This window comes from Chlorocebus sabaeus, chromosome 4 (assembly GCF_047675955.1).
Source record: "Chlorocebus sabaeus isolate Y175 chromosome 4, mChlSab1.0.hap1, whole genome shotgun sequence".
NCBI classification, from domain to species: Eukaryota; Metazoa; Chordata; class Mammalia; order Primates; family Cercopithecidae; genus Chlorocebus; species Chlorocebus sabaeus.
In genome coordinates, this window is record NC_132907.1 from 2,454,219 (window position 1) to 2,477,742 (window position 23,524).

The 23,524-nt window shown below is 36.8% G+C and overlaps 1 protein-coding gene across 16 annotated transcripts in view; it reads left to right on the forward strand.

Moving 5' to 3' along the window:
• MCTP1 (multiple C2 and transmembrane domain containing 1) overlaps positions 1-23,524 on the forward strand; it is a 595,101-nt gene that overhangs the window by 506,198 nt on the left and 65,379 nt on the right. For all 16 annotated transcript variants that reach the window (XM_007978702.3, XM_007978722.3, XM_007978744.3 and 13 more), the window contains one exon: positions 12,244-12,297. In XM_007978702.3, the coding sequence (XP_007976893.1) occupies positions 12,244-12,297 (54 nt within the window). The remainder of the gene's footprint in view (positions 1-12,243; positions 12,298-23,524) is intronic.

The following is a 23,524-nucleotide window of genomic DNA, read 5'->3' on the forward strand; positions in this document are numbered from 1 at the left end:
GTATATTTCTTATCACACATGGTTTGTTTTTTATAAAAATTGAGTCACATTTAACCCATTTTAGCTCACCTGCTTTTTATATTCTGCAACATATCTGGAAATATCTCTCATATTCCTGGAAAACAGTCTACTATAAGTTTTAATTTCTATACAGTTTTCACTATGTGAGTGTGTGTGTGTATTTTAGAGACAGAGTCTCCCTCTGCTGCCCAGGCTGCAGTGCAGTGGTGCCATCATAGCTCACTGCAGCCTCAAACTAGACTCAATCAGTTTTCTCACCTCAGCCTCCTGCCTACCTGGGACTATAGGTGCAAGCCACTGCACCAGTCATCTTAATTAGACAGTTTTTAGAAATATTTCCTTCAATTTTTTTTTTTTTTTTTGAGTCAGAGGCTCACTCTGTCACCCAGGTGGAAGTGTAGTGGTGTGATCTCAACTCACTGCAACCCCCACCTCCTGGGTTCAAGCGATTCTCCTGCCTCAGCCTTCCTAGTAGCTGGGATTACAGGCACCTGCCACCACGCCCAGCTAATTTTTGTACTTTTTTTTTTTTTTTTTTTTTTTTTAGTAGAGACAGGATTTTCCCATGTTGGCCAGGCTGGTGTGGAACTCCTGACCTCAAGTGATCTGCCTACTTTGGCCTCCCAAAGTGCTGGGATCACAGGCGTGAGCCACCGTGCCTGGCCCACTTCAAATATTTTGCCTTCTCAATACTATGAAGAAAACCCTAAAGAAATCTTTGGGTTCCTTTCTGGTAATATGCTTTGGAAAGTCCTTGAAGAATTTCTGGGTGAGAGTATATGCATTTTGAAGGTTTTTGGTAGTTAATATTAATTTGCAACCCATTAAGCCTTTAACATTTTATACAGCTGTGCCTGGGTAACCACTAATTATCATTATTCTTTCTTTTGGAGAGCCATCCCTGACACTCACCCCCTACTACCAGTCTGACCCTACCAACTCATACGCTAAGAGGTTAAACGAGCCCATACCTCTGAGTTCCCACATCTGTCATAAATTTGTTTCATATAGTTGCTGCCTAGGCATCCATTTTAAGGCCTGACATGAGTTATTTGAAACCTAGCAGTACCCGTCCCCTTTGGCTAGTTAAAGCTTACCTTCTCTGTGTGGTTGTTTATGCTGTAGCCCACTTGCTTCTCATCCCATTGACCCAACACACCCTACAGCTGCTGACCTTGATGAAACCTAATGGTTAGCACTGGAGCCAAGTCAGCATTTCCCCTCGTGCTCTCTTTAAACCAGTCACGGGATAACACCCATGGACCTTAATAAAGGCATAGTCTGACGGCTCCTCTTTTTCTTTTGCGTGTCCCACCCACTGGTTGAGCTCCCTGCCACCTCCAGCCTTCCCTCGGTCTCCCATTGGCATCTCTAACCTCTCTGGGACCAGTAAGTACTAAATTTCTTGTTTTATGCACTTTGGGTTCACCTCCTTAATGTATCTTGTCTGACTGACACACCTGAGTCTTACTTTCCTCTCATCAGAGCACTCTAGAAAATGGCTCTCTTGGCTCATGGTCACTCTCAAGAGACAGACTTCATGACCAAATTAGAAAGTAATCATAACAATAAAAATCACAACACTCTCATATTGTCATAACTGGCTCACTGTGGGTCCTCCTCAGATTGTTCTAATTGAATCTTCCATTTGTGTGTCTAATCTCAACACAGCAAAATGGCTCGGACCATTTTGCTCTGAGTTACTAAAAAAAGTTTGAAAATATTTTAGTCTGATCTTTCCTTCAAAATCAAAAATTATCTAATTTTTATGCATAATTACTTTCATTCAACAAATATTATTGAACATTTATAGGCACTAATAGTACTGTGGTTCAAAGATGATGAAGATACATGGCTTGCCCAGGACAGTTTGTGGTCTAGTGAGAGAAACAACTGAATAGAATATATGAATATAATAGGTGCAGTGATAGAGGTCTGTATACAGCATGCAGAATGTTCAGTCAAAAGACATGTAGATACTCCTGCATATATGTATATGAGTGATGCATATGTAATGAAACAGGGCGTTAAACAGCTACCTGTGGCCACTGTTTGTTCTTCACGCCTCAGTCTGTTGTTTTCACTTAGTAACTCCATGTTTGGTTTTAATACTTCTTGAGTTTATTGACTCTCCTTTTTACTCAATTCTCAAACTGTAGTCAAACCGAAAATTGAAAAGATAAAATGGTAGATAGGTGGAAGATGAGTATTACCAGTACGTGACCTGTCAGTTCAAATACAGAAAGATGTAAAGGAAACACTTCTATTTTTAAAAGTCAATTCACTAAAGATTCTCCTCACTGGAATGCACACTTCTTGCTTTAACTCTAGTAGGACTCAGAAGAGAGACTTCCAATATAAAGTTAGTGGTAGTTGCCCTAGAGGTTGTTCCCAGTTACTCTCATATTTTAGCCTCCACCATCTTCCTGAATTCTCCTCACCTTGCTCAGTTCTCCAGAGATGCATATAAGAATATAATGAGGCAAAGAGGTACTCTTAGTTCTTATAGAGGATTTCTTCCCCAACTCCTTTTCTACCAAATGAATTGTTTTTGGCAACTCTGAAGGATATCTGAAATGCTTGCTCCCATAAATGGTTGATTTTCACTTATTTGAGCCACAGTTGAACCCTGGAGCCCCAGAGAGTCACTGAAAAACCAGCTTCCTAAACCCCTCCAATCCTCCCATGGATCCAAAGAGTTCACCATCTTGATGGTTCTCCAAAGTGTCCACCCATATATCTGCCAAAGGGTCTTAGCATTTCTGTTCTTCCAAATATCTGCCCTCAGGACTTTGCCATTTCTGTAATTGAGATGTAAGACTGGGGAGGAAAATAAGGATACCCCCAATTCTGGTTTGAGGGTGGATGTGTTATCCTACCGATTTCCAGTGATTATTTCCTGATTGTTCTTTCTAAATGGCTTTGCACTCTCCTCTTGGCAGAGAGCGAAACTATTCTAAACCTGGGGAGGGAGAGAGGAAAAGGGGCCAACAGAAGTACCTTCTGCCTGACTCATGACCTTAGAACTAGTTTGCATTTCTAGTCTTGATCATTGTTCTCTGTGTGGTGGTGGTGGGGGAAGGGTGGTGCTGGCAGAGAGTTTCATATATTTGTGGAGAACTATTGTCCTTGGTTTAGAAAGGTGACAAGAAATTCTAAGACCCCAATTAACAAACTAAAAGTGGAAACCAAATCATATGTCTTTATCTGCTTGTGGAAAGTGTTTATAAATCAGAACTATTAGGAAGCCCAATAATGCTGAGAGTTTTGTGTTCATTTTTGTAAGCATTGTATGAGACACCTTTGTGAAGAGCATACAACTTTCAGGCCTCTCTACCCTATGTACATAGAACTGAAACAGTATGTTTCCGTGACCAAACTAACATACACCTTCAAGGACATTTTATTGTCATGTATTACTTACTGAATTTACTTCATTAGACAAAAACAGAAAACTAGTACACACTATCAGTTCTTTAGAAACTAACTGAATGTTCTGATAGCATTGCTTAAACAGGAGACAGTTTACCTAAATAAAGTTTTCAAATGGGTTATACTCCCATAGGCAACAGCAAAAACACCTTTAAGATAAGCGTTATCGCTATATCTTTCCAGTGGCTTGAGGTTAAAAGCCCAAACTTTAAAATTCGGAAGATCTGGAATTAAATTCCAAACCTTCTACTTGTTAGCTATACAAGTTTATTCATTCTGCTATGCCTCAATTTCCTCACCAATAAAATGGGAACAATAGGTACCTTGTTAGAGTCTTCTAAGAATTTAAGAGACAACACATGTTAAGCATAGAGTAAGTGCTCAATAGATGACACCTGGGAACCTTGCCATGTGTAAAACAGCAAGCAAGTGGGAGCTTAGACATTATATGTCACTATTTCTCTTGAAGAGTTCCCTTCTAAGTCCTGTTGAAGAGAATGGTTTTTCATGGTCATGAGTCATTTTTCTTGGTTTTAAGCCTGTAGACAGATAATAGCATTGCCACAGTAAGATTTCCTGTATCCATAGTCCCCTTGCAATGTATACGGAAGTCCCACAAAAAATAAAAACTATATTTTTATCAATAAAAGCATATGAAGAAACTTGAGCAAAGCAGTCTTCAACAATGTAAAGCACCTTAGTAACTGAATTTTACAGAAATACCATAAGTGTATGCCATTTTACAGGTCATATCCATAGATATTTGAAAGAAACATTTTTCTTGATTATTGTAATACAAATCTCCACCGTGCACAGTGCATGAAGACAAAGGCAGGCAGTACCATGAGCGAAGAACAGGGAGTTTCACTGAAATTATCATTGAGTCCAAAAGCAAAATCCTCCTTTCTAACAGCCTCGCTCAGGATGTCGGGTAAGAGGAGGGGAAAGGTAAACCTACACCAGCATACCAGGCCTGGAGATGGAGACTAATTTTAATAAATCACAATGGAACATGAAAATGTCAACTTAATCAAGCATTTAAATTTTATTAATCAAGCCTAATTTTTATGAGTGCAAATAATCACTGAAGCTGGACAAATTTGTTCTCGATTGCATCAGAAACGTAATTTTAATATTTAATGGACTGATGAATTTAAATGGAGAATTATCTTTATGAAACATGCTCTTCATAATTTGCCATTAAATGAGAAATAAAAAAAACAACATAAATCTTACATAAAGGTTATTTAACTAAATGTTGGTACTATAAATATTATAAATGCATTATATACTAATTTAGCAATCACACAGTACACTACATAAAGCAGGAATGATAAGTAGACCAGGCAGGCTTTTCCTGGGATGTAGAGCTCTGTGTTATATTGTGGGAAGCTCATGATATAAGGGTTTGGAGGTTTTGTGTGAAGTTTCATGAACATTCTTTTCATTCAGGCTTTTATGCTACAATTCACCATTCACCACAGACATTCTTTTCAGTCCAAATGTAGGTCTAAACCCACTAGGACTTTCTTTTGTGAGGTGATTATTCTTTATATAAAAAAGATAAAAAATATTATTTATAGAAAAGGATATAAGAAAAGAACTGAAGTTTTCTGACTATGATTTTTTTTGACATACAAAACATGCTCCATTTTTAAATTTTCTGACATAATGTCCTCAGGCCTCAAAATATTCTAGATGGAAAAGAGAAAAAGAAAAATCAAATTAGTGTCAGAGTATTCTCTGCAAATGTACACCCATTCCACTCACCCTCTTTACGACCCACAACACGTTGCTTAAAATAGGGAGTTGCTATAAATTTTTTTTAAGTGAATCAAACCTAACAGATCAGTATGGTCCAAAAATTTCCTGATAATAATCTCCAAGATAAATTTTTTGTTGTTTTCTAAATATGTTCTTTAAAGATCCCTAATGTTCCCAAAGTGTAGTATTTTCCATGCTATTCCATATATGGAATCGTATATGGAAATATATTCCAATATTTTCATAGTATTTTGCATATTTCTGCTAAACTGTGCATTTACCTGAAAACTAACTTGCCTATTGCAGCTCCCAAAATTATTGATGGGGTTGGAACAAAGAATATTTAGAAGATTACAGGACATGCTACTCTTTAAAATGTCACAGCAGCTCCTTTTTCTTGCTTTACAGAAAATTTTTTAAATGTGGACCTTTTATTAGACACTTAAAAATTCTTAAGATTGTTTTCAACGTTTGAAACATTTAAAATTGTGCCTTTTTGTTACAAAGTTGAGGTTCTGGAATGGAAATTTGGCTCTAAATATAGAGGCGTAAGTACATAATTTTCTTTATTTGTGCTCTATTAATGTATGAAAATATTTTGTAAACATTAAATTTTATAAAGTAGATTCGTGGTGAGTAGAGTTAGCTTTTAATTTTACTTGCAAAGCACATTAAACAACTCAATTTTTTGGCCTTTGGTATATACTTTTTTCCCTTGACAAATAATATAGTTTCATTAAAGCATTATTATTTAAAAAGCACATTCCAGGTTAATAGTTGACCTATTTTTTCCTACTCAGTTGAATTAATATGCAATATGCTAAAGACACCAAGATTAGAATTTTCTTGCAAGCAAAAAAAATCCAATACATTGTAAAGCCTTTAGATGGAGACAGAGTTCAAATAAACTCTAGAATTCTGTTCAGTGCTTTGTGTAAGAATAGAATGAACACTTAAGAATACTGAAAAGGAAATATGAAAAGAAATTTAAGAGGCTTATACTGATTGTAGAATTTATATTATTGTTTCACCTTTCTTAATGGAAGAGTTTTTCTGCATATTAAGCTGACACTTAAAAATAAAAGGTAACATACTTTTGGTCAGTAAAGTAAATTTACTGTCTTTGCACCTTATAGCAAACCAGATTATACAACAAATACTGCTGTTGATGATGCAGAAGGCATGCTGTACATAATCAGTGGCATGCATCAAAAGTCATCTGATAGCCACATTAAAGCCACATTCCTTATTAAGAATCAGACTAAATTACAACATAGCACTTCCCAGAGTGAGCCAAGGAAATGCATTTTGCAAGAAGAATAATTGTTTTTGAGTGTCTCTGTAAAAATCAGGAAGTCTTTTAGCAGTAAGTACTAATGCTTTTCTTTTTTTTCTTTTCTTTTTTTTTTTTAGTCTGCCTTCTTTTGTATTGCAATATATTCAGCCTCCCAGGCAAGCCTATCACACTAATTATTATTACATCTAGTGGTTCAGTTATCTTGATGACTACTGTAGCTGAAATCCTCCAAGGTCAAATCCTTAATAGCGTGAATCAAACTAAGCAGCCATCATATATGCAGTTGCTTTTGAGATGTACTGGATGAAACAGTATATCCCAGACTTGATTGAGTCGTATTATTCTTATAAACATGGAGTGAATTATGTATACAGTTTAATTATACCATTTTGCAAAAGTTTGTTTCTTCTCAAAAATCTTGTGAGAAGGTGTCCTGTTGTAAAAATGTCTGCACTAGGACACCTATAAAGATCTTACCACAAAAGTCTTCAACCTGACCTTTGGTACTTTCAAGTGATTTGAAATCATTTGAGTGATTACATGCATCTTCTCCATCAATAGACATTCCACCATTTCATATCATACTCACATGAGGAATAAATCCATTGGCATACAAATGCATGGTCTGCATGGTTTGCGCACACACACAATGATATAAATGAACTCCAGACCATGCTGAAGAATACTACTCTCCCCAAATTCTTCCATATCTCTAGGGTGGAAATAGGCATTTAGTTTGTAATGTATCCAAATATAAGCATCTGTACCAGTTTGGATCGTCTCTGAATGTGAAACTAAATATGAAACTTCTTTCTTTGTGTCAGTTTTCTTTAATATTTTAACATGGTTGCACATCTGGACAGCAGCGATTTCTTCTTTAAATGTGTAAATGTGTTGCATTTTTATAGACCATATTTGAGTAAAGCAATTTGAGTTGTGCAACTATTCATTTTGAACATAGTAAAACATCCATTTAATTCCAAGGAAAAGAAGCAAACACACAAAAGAAACTGGTTTGTATCAGCACTGGCTTTTGAAAGGTTTTGTTGCAGAGTACTCAGTCCTTCCAAGGTTAACATAACCAAGATTTTTTTTGGTTCCTTTTTGTTCGAAGGGATTTAAATAAGTGGAATAATTTACTCATGGAAAAATTATAATATGAAGTGTTTAAAAAATAATTCATGGGCCTTTTAACCCCCTCTTTTCATATTAGTTTTAAACATTCACCTTAAATTGGTGTTAAAAAGCAACAATTAGTAGTCACTGTCCCATAATGATTTTAATAATGAAGTTTACCTGAACCCACTTTCCCTCATCCTTTCCTCATTGGTCTTTTTGTTACTGCATCCTTCTGGTCACCTCCCTTATACATTTTTGTTCTAGTACAATAATACCAAACATGTCACATTTTTATTCAGATTATCAACATCACTATTAACATTTCCAGTCAAATAACATTTTCCTTGCAAATCATGAAGTGTTTTGTTGTGTTGGATTACAATTAAAAGTCTTGTAATAGTACAAGAGCTCCTCTAAAACCACAAAATATATGGTCTATAGATACAATTTTGTTTAACTTTGGAAATGTATTTTTAAAATGTATAGCCACATATTATATTTTATGTTAACGACAGATGTTCAGCAAATATTGAATATGGAGAAAGAAATATGCTTTTAAAATAATGTTATCTATTCTCTGGCTGCAATGTAGCTGGCTTGCTGCATTTGGGGTTGTCTGTGTGTTTTTTTAAATGTCATCTTTATTAGTATTACATTCAAGGAATAGTACCAAGAATCAGTTTCTTTCAAGACCTTCGTTGAGTGTGTGGCATATAAGTCTGTGACGAGCGACATTACAGAAGGTCATGTCACTTTTAACTGCTTGCATTACATCTTTCTGATTTCCCTAGTGCCCTTCCTTTGTTTGATTAATACTACTTGCTTTCAAGCAAGGTATCAGAAAGCATAATTTGGAAAGAGAATTCTAGAGCCGATCTGAGATTCCCCTTAAGAAAAAAGAGAAAAAACTGAACTTTGTAAATGTATCTTTTCTACTACATGATTTTCCGTCACTCTTCATTTTTTCCCCTTCAAGGAAATCCTGCATATAGTATATGTTGTTACTTAAATTATTGCTGACAAGTGTTTGGGCAACTGGACTTTGTATACTTGAAAACAAAACGATGTAGTGCTTATTTGGTTTTATTTGAAGAGGAAAGACTAGAATTTGATACTCCTTTCTTTTGTTTTCCTTAGTTAAGTGTTAAACCCCAGCACGCTCATCCTAAATAGCAGGTGTTATTTGATTTCTCTGGGAAGGGTTGCAATTTTGTGCAGTCATTGAATGCACTTCGGTGATATACACAGTTTGTTTTTAAAAGCTCAGTTTGCAGTTTCGATGTGCATTGCATTTGGTTAGAGCTCTTGCCTTGAAGCTCAGCTCAGCTTCTGAGACACTCCTGTCCTCAAAGGCATCCGTTTCACTGGACCAGTAAAGCCTGAAAATTAGTTGTGAAAGCATCATCATTTTAATTTGGAATCTTTATCCACACTTCTACCTGTACCCCTCTATGTGTTGCTTACAGTCAGTGAAAACATGAATCAGAATTGTGTGTGTCATTAAGAGCACAGAATATTTTGTCCAGGAAAAAATATTTAATTTCCGAAAATTAATGTTTAAAATATTAACTTGATGCTATTTTATTTTTATTAATAGCTAACATTTTTGAGTATTTCCTTTGATACAGGAACTGTATTAAGCACTTTTATGCATTATCTCATTGGATCCTCCTTAACACTGTGAGATAGGTGCTATTATCATCTCCATTTTCTAAGGCACCTTCAGCTTCACCTGAGCAAAATGTTAACGGTGGGATATGTTCTGAAGCAGCTTAAAGGCATCAATAGGAAACCATCTGTATTATAAATCCTCACTTGTAGATGTTTATGATGTAACTTTAAAAACGCACTGGAGGAGGGGAAAGGCCCTCACTAGAGCGCTAAAACACAGCAAAAAGGCCTCTCACTAACACAACACTTCTCTGCCAAATGTAAAAGCAAATGGTTGTATTGGGTGGTTCTGGCTGCACATTTGTGGAGCAATTGTGCGTAGCCAATTACCCACTTGTGCAGGGTAAGAACAGTTTGGGTTTTGCAAATGAAGAGCCTGATTCTGTAGACCTCTTTGAGTCATACTTGAACAGAAGATCCACAGCTGATTTGTAAAATGTGTAAATTAAGCTACTGGCTTGTTTATGGCTTAATCTTATCTTGAATTTTTGAAAATTAATTTGAAGATAGTGGAGATTCTCCAACCTTAATGGTTAAATATTCATGGGTTCTATTCTCAGGCAAATGTTTGAAAGCATTTTGAATATTTGCTTTTATAAATCTGCATCATTGATTAGGTATAAGTCCTTCCAGGTGAACTAAGTCAGTTCTGTGAGACACATGATAGGCACTTTACCCAAAGTGTGTTAAATGATATGAAGAATAGATGATGCATTCACTATTCACCCAATCAACAAATATTTTGTGAACACCTATTATGTACCTGACAATCTGCTAGGCACAGCCCACCACCATTCTGCCGTCATAGCACCTGAAATGTGATAGTAAGTACTGCAGAGCAGAGGCGTATTTTACATTCTTAATTATAAGTAGCTATAATAATGAGTTTATTCACAGCAGCAGTAAAAGTATAGTGTTCATCTCATTTTCCTTGTTGTATTTGATATGAATCTGCATGGGTAATTTCAGCAAAAAAAAAAAAATTGCTTCATTTAAATCTAAAAGATAATTTTCTCAGAGGTACGAAATAATCATCATTTCAGAAAATCTTACAAGGGTTAGGTGAATTCTTCTGAAGCAACACAATGTACCAATGTAGCTTCTTTTCCATCTTAAACCCCTCACAAATAGCCCAATTTGAATAGCCTGGCATATATCACTTCAACTATATACTGTCACTATTGTGTGTGTATTTGTGATGCAAATACTTTAAATGTAAGGAAATGAAAGGTTAACATGAAAGCTTATCTGATCAACCCTGTTTAAGTTTTACTGGATTATAAGCCATTTGAGGGCTGGTAGGAGTAAAGAGGAAGTTTTGTGGGTTATCTGTGTATTCCCACATTACCTAGCACTATGTGCCTTGGACAAAGGGGTTTATGGTGAATGCTATGGAGTAGCTGGATATAGTTAGAGAGACTGTCAAGAGTCCATCTTTCTTGTTGATGCTTCATTGCTTTATATGTCTCCGAAGTAAGTGTAAGCTCTCATCAGATATGCAAAACTGCATATTGCACTACTGTGATTCTTTTGAAATGCTGAATGTCCAAATGAAAGACCTCAAAATTCCACCAATTAACAGAAGATTGAAAGCACGACATTAAATTAGGAACAGTCTCACAGGTTGTCAGATGCTTTCATTATATATTCGTTCATGAGACCTGGAGGTTTGTGTTTGTGTTATGCTTTTAAATCAGTTAATGCTTTTAGAATATTTGAGAAAAATTATTAGGAATAAGAGAGTTCTGATATGTTATCTCAGTTTATGTAACTCTTTTCATAATACAGTCTTGGTTATTAAAGTGTTCACCCATAGAATATTCCTGTTGGTATTAAAAAAACACACACACACACACAGGAAAGGAGGGCTAGGTGTCTCTGTCCTCTAAAGTTATGAGCTTTGGGAGAAAAGTTTTAAAGTATTTGTTAACCATGCTCCTGTTGAGTCTATTCAGAGATATAGGATCAGGAAAAAAAAAGGAATTTAAAAACCATATCAAATATCATAAACACAATAAGTTGGGTCTTACTTGAATAACAACACTTCTCCCAAGGTTTTTTAAACTGTAGGTTTCTGTGGCGTGCATATGTGTATGTTTGTGAAGTGCGGAAAACCATTTTAAAAAGCCTGAAATGGAGTGAAGTCTCATTCTGAATGGTTATATGTTGATCAAGGCAAAGGGAAGTTATTTGGGAAATCCAAAATGACTATTCCGTTCTGCTGAGGTAGGCTAAATAGCCATTTAAAAATACATATATGCATATCCAACTATGTGGGTTATACACACACTATACACATGTAATTATATATTTTAATTTTCATTTTGTAATATGCATTCTCATAATCTTGTGTAAAATCACAGAGAATTAAAATGAGAGTTTTGGGTAATCCACAAAATCAAAAAGTAAGAGAGGCAAGACTTGACATTTATACATAAGAATTAAAATTTGAGCCATAAAATATATTGTTAGTTTTATGCCATAGACCACCAGCATGAATCAATTAACAGACATGGTTTTTTAATCGTAGAATTTGGTGAAAAGTAAATTAGAAATAGCAGAGCTGTTTCATGCCTAGTTATCTAGTTCTAAATTTCAAGTACCTGATTAATACAGACAGCAGAATCGGTAGAAGGGAAATTTCCTGATTTAAAGCATCCTCCAAATTAATGTTGGTTTACCTTATGCATATTTCAAATTCTTGAGGTTGTCACAAAACATTTCACATGAATCCAGTTCCCCTAACTGGGATTCGGTTCCCTGGTTTTAATCAATGAAAGGCAGAGCGTTTTCCTAATCACTGTCTCTAGGTTGAATATCCCTTCTCAGTGTGCCCGTTTCAAATGTTAATAAAGTTTTCATTTCCAAAAGGTTCAAAATGACAGAACAAAATTCTCTCCTTTAAGAGCACAGAAAATGACTTCTGTTTCTGTCTGCAGGTAGTGGAGGACATGCTAGAGGACGAGGAAGAAGAAGATGACAAAGATGACAAGGTAATTATCTTTCCCAGCACTTGGGTACCTGGGGATGGGGAAATGTAGACATGACACTGTTTTCACAGACAGTTAAAAAAGGAGTTGAAGTGTTTGAGTCCAGAAAATTGGACAGTGCTGTTTATCATCCTAACAATGCCACTGCATGTTGCAAAGAGGGAGAGAAGGCTATAAATCCTCTTCGCTTTTGTCCAGAGCTGGGTCAAATATTTTTCTGCCAGGAACAAAAAAAAAATAATTCAGCTTGTCTGGAACTTGATAGCTCTCATGAAGATAACAGCAGTGACGACTGTTGTTGAAGGGCAACAATTTGTCCTATCTTGAGTATTACAAATCGGGCCATGCTTTGGGGGAACAGGGGAGTGAAAACATAGCCTGCATGAGTTGAACATGGATATTGTCATCTGTAATTTTTGAACAATCGCTCAGCAAAAGGACATGAATGTGCAGAGTGCTCCAGAGGACATTTAAATAACCCCAGTGCTCATTGCCCTTGCTGAGGTTTGGAATGGCCACGTGGTTTCTCCATCAGGAAAGCCCATTCAGAGAGGCTTATATTCAATCGCTGGTTGATTTGGGGATGGTGACCACGTAAATAACAGCCAGTTTCTGGGACTGCTTGGATTGGTTGTCCCCTAGGGAGAGGGGACAAGAGGTAGGAATTAGAATGATCTTGCACCACTGCAGCAGTGGCTGGGGTTGGAACTACCGCTTTCTATGGCAAGAAGGATAGTGATGCTGTTACATCATCATCTCTGGGCATTTCCAGACCTAAAATCTAAAAAGTCCTAGGTTGAGATCTAGAGGCAGAGGACAGAAAATCGTTCGTTATTTCCACATTGTTTGGCACGTAAAACCAGATTTTTGACCTTCACCAGAATCTGATTTATGTTGTGGTAAAGCAGTGAATTTTCTTTTTTTGAAGAAAGGAGGAAAACAGTATATTTTAATTTATGCCCTTGACCTTTGATTCCAGTAAAGATGTACAGTTATATCCCAATGTAAGAATTTGTGTGCCACTGAAGGCTGTGTCTCCAAAAATAAAATAGTTTGTGTGTTGGAAGCATGCATGAGAAATGTCAAAAAAAACTCAGTGATTATTTAACTCTCCACATGATTTTTTTCCTAATATTCAATGCTTGAAGGAAAACAGACACACACACACACACACACACACACACACACACTTTCTCCCTTCTAACACTATTTCAAACATTTTTAAATCAACAGTTTTTATGTGAAATTTTTCTTCTGTACATCATTTAGTCATTAGCAACATCATCAAACATAAACTAACAAAATCTCCTTCCTGCAAAAACACATATGTGCTTGTTTTTAATGTTAAATAACATGAGCATACACTTCTGGCAGTAAATGATATGATTTATTGCTAAGGTCAGTTGTAGAGCTGTAGAGTGCTTGTATTTTAACTCAACATGCCAGCTCTGAATCATCATTTCTCTGCTGATAAACACTGAGCTGCCATCCATTTATGGCCATTTTCTCTTGCTTGTTGCTGCTTTATTATTAAAGCCACCATAAAGATCCATCCCAGCAGCAGGCGTTTCCCCAGAAATGTTAATAAATGGAAACCCTTAGTGAAGTCTAGTACTTAATGTCCCTGCTTGAAGTCAACCTATGTTTTTAGTCAGTTTGTTGATATTCTGTACTTCTAATCTCTCCCCTTTTTATGACCATTTTTAATGCAGAGGATGTTAAGTATGGGAAGTAGACACACCTGGTTAACCAGCTCACCAAAACATAGATGTCAAGTGGAACATGCCCGGGGGAAACACCACCAAATCTCTGGAGTAACATCTATTGTAATCTAGTGTTTGGTAGTCTGAAATTGACACCCTGCTTCTAACACATTTTCAGATCTAGTTACCAAAGTTGATTGAAAGTGAGTGCTTAAATTACAGTGTGAATTCAACTGTATTCTTCTGTACAGGATGCCGACAAGCAGTGTGTTTTCCATGTGAAAGGATTGTGAGCTGATTTTCATAAATCCAACCCTTTTATCCAAGCGATAAAGGAGGTTTTTCTTTTTTACTCATAATGCAATTGATAGCATAAAAATCATATCTGAATAAAATCTCAAATGTAATAATTTACAATAGACTTTTAAGTGCTTGAATAATAGAGGGAAGAATCTTGTGGATGTCTTGAAATATAGTTTTTCCTATAAGAAATGGAAATATGAAAGGATCCTGCAAGGTTCCATCTTCCATCTCGACTGGCTCTCACAGCGGTAAATGTTAAGTCTTGGCTATCAGTGCGTCTGAGTGGAAGAAGGGTAATTTCCTACTTTGAAAAATTCGTTGGTTCCTTTATTTAAAGTTTGTGTATAGAGTCATGGGTAATGGAATTTCATGAGAAAACAAATGTGTTCTTTGCCATACGAGCAGGTACTGACCTCTAGCTCTCATTATTTCTGTTTTCTCATATGGTATAATAGTAGGGTCAGGTCAGTGGGTCCTCTTATAGGATAAAAGTAAAAAAGATTAATAAATGTGCCAAAGCCTCACTTTAATTGAACCTGAAGCATATGTTGGAAGTATGTAAAATATGTCCCAGATGTTTCACCAGGGCCAGTGTCTTGGCTTTCCCTGATTACCACAAGGCAGCTATTAGTCCTATAACCTTTGGACTTGGGGGTAAATGGGGTATTACGTGGCACAGAATGAGAGCACCTGTTTTCCATTCCGCCAAGACCCCTGGCAGGCTTTCCCTAAGCCTATCCACATGTTTTCACTTAGCAGATTGTTGGGCGATTATGAAAAGTGTCTTTCTTTAGAGCCAGCATTGATATTAGTCACTCACAATGAAAGGGCAAGTCATTGGCTACTTGACAAGGTCCGTGTGGGCATAAACTGAAATCTTTTATTTCATTTGAGCTGAGGGTGTTTTCCCTCTGCATAATTATATACATGACAAAGACACAGGTATATGAAGCTGAAGCAGACAAAATTGTAATTAACATAATAGCTTTGTAATAGCTTTTCTTTCATACTGACTGTAGCACCAGGGAAGACTTTGGTTAAAGTTGGTAAAAGCTAAATCATGATTTACCTGGATTCCCAGATTTTGAAGTTCTTCCAGATTATAGCTTTAAAATATACATATAATGTTGTTTATTATTAAAAGAGCTAATCATTATTCAGGTGAGGGTTTGTGATCCACAGACTTACCCTTCATTCTCAAACCCATTGCTCACATTTGCTTAAATCTAAAATTAGGTGGCTTCTCTTTTAATCCAATTCCATGGTTTTCACAAAGGCAGAGAATACGGGTTTTACATGGTGAGTCTTAGTAATGAATCATTGACTTGTTAATATTTTCACTTATCTGCATTATGTAGTAGCACTCTGTTAAGCCGTGCTGGAGATGACATTTTTCCTGAATTAAATGTTAGACATCATACTGCGTTCTCAATTCCCTTTGTTGTAGAGCATTCTCTGAACCATCAACCACAAAGTCACAGTTTGATCTGATTTTTTGACCTGACACCAAATCCTGCCTTTGTGGTTAATAGAATATCTTAGCAAATAAGGCTTAGCTAAATTACCTAGGTGGAGCTATCAACAAGCCATATAATAGTGTTTTTCACCATGTTATAGATAATAATACAGTGGTCAGTCTGTATAATCTAGACATCTAATTAATGAAGATCAGCTTTCCTTTTGTAGTTTAAAAAGTTTAGGCATGCTTCCCATGGTGCATCCTACCCTTGTAATAAGATCCAGCTGCGATATCAGGAAGCAGAAGATAAAATGCAGGTTTTCCTCAGAAAAAGCATGGATTCAAATGCATGGCATTCTATGTTTATTGATAAAAGATATTAAAATATTCAGCCATTTATGCTTACATTGCTTCTTTTTCTTCAGCCATTATGTCAAGGTTACTGTGTTTCAAGAGAACTAAATGTAACAAATAAAACATATCTGAATTAGTTCAAAATAAACAGATTCTTTGCTTTAATTCTTGAAATCTGTGTTTTCTGGTTCGATTCTCCAGCCCTAAAACATGTATAAAACATACCCAAGATTTGGGCGTCTCTGGCATCTCAAATGAACTATGAGGGGTTAGGGGAATGATATGTGATGTGATATGAGAGAATATTTTTATCCAACAAAATGGCATTTTCTAGTTATATTCAATGAAATAACGGCACAGTGGGGAAAAAGATTAAGGCTTTGGTTTTTTTCTTGTAAATTTGTTTGAGTTCTTTGTAGGTTCTGGATATTAGCCCTTTGTCAGATGAGTAGATTGCAAAAATTTTCTCCCATTCTGTAGGTTGCCTGTTCACTCTGATGGTAGTTTCTTTTGCTGTGCAGAAGCTCTTTAGTTTAATGAGATCCCATTTGTCAATTTTGGCTTTTGCTGCCATTGCTTTTGGTGTTTTAGACATGAAGTCTTTGCCCATGCCTATGTCCTGAATGGTACTACCTAGGTTTTCCTCTAGAATTTTTATGGTATTAGGTCTAACATTTAAGTCTCTAATCCATCTTGAATTAATTTTCGTATAAGGAGTAAGGAAAGGATCCAGTTTCAGCTTTCTACTTATGGCTAGCCAATTTTCCCAGCACCATTTATTAAATAGGGAATCCTTTCCCCATTTCTTGTTTCTCTCAGGTTTGTCAAAGATCAGATGGCTGTAGATGTGTGGTATTATTTCTGAGGACTCTGTTCTGTTCCATTGGTCTATATCTCTGTTTTGGTACCAGTACCATGCTGTTTTGGTTACTGTAGCCTTGTAGTATAGTTTGAAGTCAGGTAGCGTGATGCCTCCAGCTTTGTTCTTTTGACTTAGGATTGTCTTGGAGATGCGGGCTCTTTTTTGGTTCCATATGAACTTTAAAGCAGTTTTTTCCAATTCTGTGAAGAAGCTCATTGGTAGCTTGATGGGGATGGCATTGAATCTATAGATTACCTTGGGCAGTATGGCCATTTTCACGATATTGATTCTTCCTATCCATGAGCATGGTATGTTCTTCCATTTGTTTGTGTCCTCTTTGATTTCACTGAGCAGTGGTTTGTAGTTCTCCTTGAAGAGGTCCTTTACATCCCTTGTAAGATGGATTCCTAGGTATTTTATTCTCTTTGAAGCAATTGTGAATGGAAGTTCATTCCTGATTTGGCTCTCTGTTTGTCTGTTACTGGTGTATAAGAATGCTTGTGATTTTTGCACATTAATTTTGTATCCTGAGATTTTGCTGAAGTTGCTTATCAGCTTAAGGAGATTTTGGGCTGAGACAATGGGGTTTTCTAAATATACAATCATGTCATCTGCAAACAGGGACAATTTGACTTCTTCTTTTCCTAACTGAATCCCCTTGATTTCTTTCTCTTGCCTGATGTAAATGACGAGTTGATGGGTGCAGCACACCAACATGGCACAAGTATACATATGTAACAAACCTGCACGTTATGCACATGTACCCTACAACTTAAAGTATAATAATAATAATAAATTAATTTTAAAAAAAAAAGATTAAGGCTTTGGAGAAAGGCAAGAAGGAAGGAGGCACAAGGAAAACACTTCCTTTTAAAATTTTCAAGCCACATTTAACTGGAATAGCATTGTTTTCATTTATTTGTTTGCTATTGCTGCATAACAAATTGCCACCCATGTAGAGGCTCAAAACAACACTCACCTTTTAGCTCTCGGTTCAGTAGATCAGAAGTGCAGCACAGCTCAGTTGGGTTCTCTGCTCAGGGTGTCATGTTCAATGTATCAGTCAGACTGAGTTCTCACCTGAAGGCTTTGGAGAAGAATTCATGTCCAAACTCATTCAGGGTATTGATAGAATTCAGTTTTTTATAGTTGGAGGACTGAGGTCCTTGTTTTCTTGGTGGCTATCTGATAGTAGTTGCCATTTTCCATGGCTTCCTCCATCTTTAAATCTATCAGTGGAGAACCTGTTGGGTTGAGTCTCTCCATACTTCAAATCTCTTCAGGAAGAGACAAGTTCCTTTTAAGGCCTCACCTGATTAGGCCAGGCCCATCAAAGAGAATCTCTTTTTCTTAAAGGCAATTGTGCCATAGAACGTAAACTAGTCACGGGACCACATGTTTCATCTGATATGATTTGGCTGTGTCCCTACACAAATAATGTCTTGAATTGTAGCTCCCATATTTCTCATGTGTCATGGGAGGGACCTGGTGGAAGGTAATTGAGTCATGGGGTGGATCTTTCCTGTGCTGTTCTCATGATAGTGAATAAGTCTCATGAGATCTGATAGTTTATAAAGGGGTGTTCCCCTGCACACACTTGCTCTTGCCTGCCACCGTGTAAGATGTGACTTTACTCCTTCTTGCCTTATGCCATGATTGTGAGTCCTCCCCAGTCATGTGGAATTGTGAGTCAATTAAACCTCTTTCCTTTATAAATTACCCAGTCTTGGATATGTCTTTATTAGCAGCATGAGAACAGACTAATACACCATCATATTACAAAACCCACTCCCGCATTCAAGGGGAGGGAGACTATCATGATATATCTACTGGAAGGTATGAATCTTGGCAGCTGTCTTAGAATTCTGCCTATCAAAACCACATAGACCCACCCATGCTCTAGAGCAAGAACAGTCCTTGTGTTCCTTAGGTGTATTTATTGCAAGACTGGAACCCACCTATGCTACAGTAAACAAATGAGGAAAACTAGCCTCCCAAATCATATTCTTTCAAAGATTATAGGAACATTTCATACCAGGGGTATAAACTGACGTATATTTTAGAGTCACAGTATAATATATCCCATTTGCTTATCTATTCTGATCCGGGGTGAGGGATGGTTGGACAGGCAAGGGAGAAGAGCAAATAATAAGATTAAAAATCAGGGAAGGATACATTTCTCCTTTGGGAACCTATTGGTGCTTAAACACCCATTGAGCTGATAGTCCACTCACCTTGAGTCCGCAGAAACACTATCTACGTCATCTAGAATCATAGCAACAGTACAACTGGAGGGTACCCAAGAAATAATCTAGTTCAACCGCCCCCTTAATTTAAAATGAGGAGACTGTGGTCCAGCCAAACTTAAGTGAATTGCTAAAAGATATAGACAAGTGGAAGAGCCAGACCTAACACTCAACTTTTATGAGTCCAAATTTGGCATCCTTACCCTACCTTATGACTAGGTTTTCTGGGAGAAGGGGGATTGTCAAAGTACAGATGCAAGTTACCTCAGACATGATCTTTAAGTCTTTAGGGTAATTCAGTAAGGGAATATACCTTTCACCCCAGCTAGAGACTGTTTATTTCTAGGATTTCTAGGTTTCTGCTTCTCTTCACTATTTTCCTACACATCCAATCCTTTCCTACAGTTTCAACTAAGGGAGTGTGTAGTAGGCAGAATAACATCAAAAATGCCCATGACTTAATCCCTGGAACCTGTGGAGATGTCATGTTACATGACAAAGAGGAATTAAGGCAGCAGATAGGATGAAGGGTGCTAATCATCCTACTTTAAAATAGGGAGATTGTCCTGGTTTGTCTGATTGGGCCTAATGTAATCGCAAGTGGAGAGGCCATCAGAGCAGATGGCAGCTGGCAGCTGGCAGCTGCATGTGAAGCCATGGCCAAGATCAAGCCTCAGGACCTTCATGGCAAGAAGGAAGAGCTTCTGAGACAGCTGGACCACCTAAAGGTAGAGCTCTCCCAGCTGCACATTGACAGTGTGACAGGTGGTACAGGGTCCTCAATCCACCCCCCTTGTTCTCACTGTCATTAACCAGGCTCAGAGAACCACAGGATGGTCTATAAGGGCAAGAATTACAAGCTGTTAGGTCTGCAGCCCAAGAAAGCATGTACCTGAACCCTGCAGGCTCATCAAGTATGAGAAGGACCTAAAAACCAAGAAATAACCAAGAATGAACAGCTGGTAACCACTGGGAAAGTACAGGGTGCACAATATCAGTAAAACACAAACTAACTGGTAGGGGGTGGGAACTGCTGTTGCTGGCTTTGAAGATGGAAGAAGGGGGAAGCCAAGAAAATGTCTCTAGAAGCTAGAAATGGCAAGGAAAAGGATTCTCCCCTAGAGCCTTGAACAAGAAATGCAGCCCTGTCCACATCTTGACTTTTAGCCCAGTGAGACTCATTTCAGACTTCTGACCTATCATTTGTGATTTCTAAGCACCTAGGTTTACAGTAACACGTTACAGCAGCAATAGGAAACTAATACAGGTAACTTCCACCTGCATTTCCTATACTTCTCCAAACAATATTGTATTTCAGAGCACTAGATCTGAGTTCCTCCTTTGTCCTTATTAACTTCATCCCACTGGTTTATGTAAATACAGCTACACATTTTTTCATATAATATGAAAACTGAAAACAGTATCTAACAAAGCAAATACTTTTATCCAAATTTCTTAATTTTGATTTTAGAAAAGTTTGTTCAAAAATGAGAGTGGGTTATTGCCCATTTGTAATGCAGTTGTATACTTTCTGGTTTAGAAATCTATATTAATTTATGAATAGAGAAGCAATTTATGGTTTACTTCATTTTTCAGATGAAGAATTTTACTGCTTCTCAACATTCATTTCATTCCTTAAAATGTTTTACCCCTGAAAGGACAGTGAATTTAAGTCTTATTTAAATCACAGACTCTGAGAATCTGAAGATTTATACTTTCTCCTCGGAAGAGGACACAAAACACAAACACACACACACACATATACACAAACAAACTTTTTCATGTGCCTTTTTTTTTTTTGCCATGGAAATTGAATTATTTTACAGAGGCTATAAAGTATCTTTATAAAGTCATCTTTGTTGCCCTCACCACCGTTCTCTTGAACTTAATGCCTGTTTCCTCACACCTGAGATAAATACAAATTTTACAAGTGAAAAATAATGTTTCATTCAATTCCAAAGCAAGCTTCTACAAGACGGGTGGTGTTTGACTTGACTGTGATATTATGGAGTAGTTCTGATGCAGCGATGGGCTTGTTATCGTTGATATCCGTTTGACTACGACTTTTCAGTTTTATGGCAATAAGTGCTAGAAACAGCCTTGGCAAAAGAAAACAGTAACAAAATGGGAGCTGCTGTGGCTTTATTAGATGAAGATTAGGCACAGTGAGGAATCCTGGAGTTCTCCAAAATCCTTGTCGAATTCATATGGTGTTGCGATCATCTTTTGAAAACTCTACATCATTAATGCTTCGTCACATTTTAAAAAAATAATTATGTACTCATGCCTCTATGTTAAAGTCATTGGAAACAGAATTAGCTTTCAAAGAGTTATCTAGTGATTCCAGGTGGTGGTGGGTTTCTACCTGTCAAGCTTTGTTACACCTTGTTCCACTTTGCAGAAGCACTTCTCCAGTCTTGGAATGTTTAGGTAGATACCCGTCTCCGACATTCCCTCCAGAGTGGCAGTTGGGCTAAAATAATTTAAATGAAAAGATTTACATAGATAATTTGGTAAGAATGTCCATCAAGTAAAGCAAACTATGAATGGACTCTTTCCTGTTGGGTTATTCTGATAGTTGGATTTTCTTTTCCTCAAAAAAGAACTTTCATTTGAAAGTCAATCAAATGTTTCAAGACAAGTCCTCTGGAAAGTAGTTAACTTCTGTATTGCAGCAGTGAATTTCCTCTTCTATTCCCCTTTCTTGACAAAAACTCTCGAAATAGCAGTGTGTCAGCCCTGGCTCTCGGGAGGTTGACAACATTCGTAGAAATAGACACGATTTTTTCAGGATCGCTGGCAGAGTCGTTGACACGGCTGACACCACTGCATGTTGAGATGGGAAGCATGTCTCTTCACCAAAGCAGCAGAACCAGATGTGTTGCCAAGCATCACAGATGCTCCATCTGAACCCAGGGTGCCAAGATTTTTATTCCGCCTGAAACTTTGTTTGGCAAAGAAATTCTTCACCGTTTTAAAGACATTGACTCTGCAGATTCTAAAAGAAATTCACGAAGTAGGAATTCTTTGATTTTAAGAACTTGCCAACAGGAGTTGGCTACACAAATAGAGGTACCTACTTTCATGAAGTTACATACAAAAAGGTAAATATTAAATAAATGTCAGAAAATCTGTAGAGTTGACATCATTTGATGTCAGTGAGGGCACAACTTCAAGAAATGTGTGGCTTCACTGAACTATATCCAGTGGCATCTGAGTTATCTTTCTTGGTGATACAGTTCATTTATTTTAAAAGTTTCAATACAAGTCTTTTTTTCTTGGGGCAAATCCAAAATCAAGTAAGTCCCAGAGTTTAAAAATCGACCTGTTTTTATATAACGAAAAAGATCCACGAAATCTAATAAATTTTCAGAATAGGCAGTCTGAGGTATTCCTTCAATTTTATTGGTTCTATGCTTCTATTGGTTAGAATCTTGCCACACAAGAGTTCTATAATTTTTGTGGTCTATCATACTCCACAATTAATATAAAGCTAATAGGTATGAAAACCTCATGGGGCTACTATTTTTTTCCATTTTTTATTGATATATAATAATTATACCTATTTATGGATTATAAGTGATATTTTAATGTATGATCAAATCAGGGTATTTGAGATATATATCATCTTAAAAATTATCACTTCTTTGAGTGTTGAATATTTCAAATCTTCTAGTTATTTTGAAATATAAATTCTTAACTATAGTCACCCTACTGTGCTATTGAACACTAGGACTTAGTCCTTCTATCTAACTGTATGTTTGTTTCCATTAACCAATCTCTCTTCACCCCATCCTCTTCCCAGCCTCTAGTTACTATTATTCTACTCTTCACTTCCATGAGATCAAAATGTTTAGCTCCCACAGATGAGCGAGAATATGTGATATTTTTCTTTCTGTGTCTGGCTTATTTCATTTAACATAAGGACCTCAAGTCTCACCCACGTTGCTTTTTATGGCCAAATAGCATTCCATTGGGTATATGTACCACATTTGCTTTATTCATTAAAATGTTGATGGATACTTAGATTGATCCTATTATCCTGTCTATTGTGAATAGTTCTCCAATGTATATGGGGATTCAGAAATCCCTTTAATATACTGATTTCCTTTCCTTTGGCTAAACATTCAGTAATGGGATTGCTGGGTCATATGCTAGTTCTATTTTAAGTTTTTTGAGAAACCTCCACATTGATTTCCATAATGGCTCTACTAATTCACATTCCCACCAATTATGCACAAGAGTTCCCTTTTTTCTGCATCTTTGACTACGTCCATTATTTTTTGTCTTTTTGATAATGGCT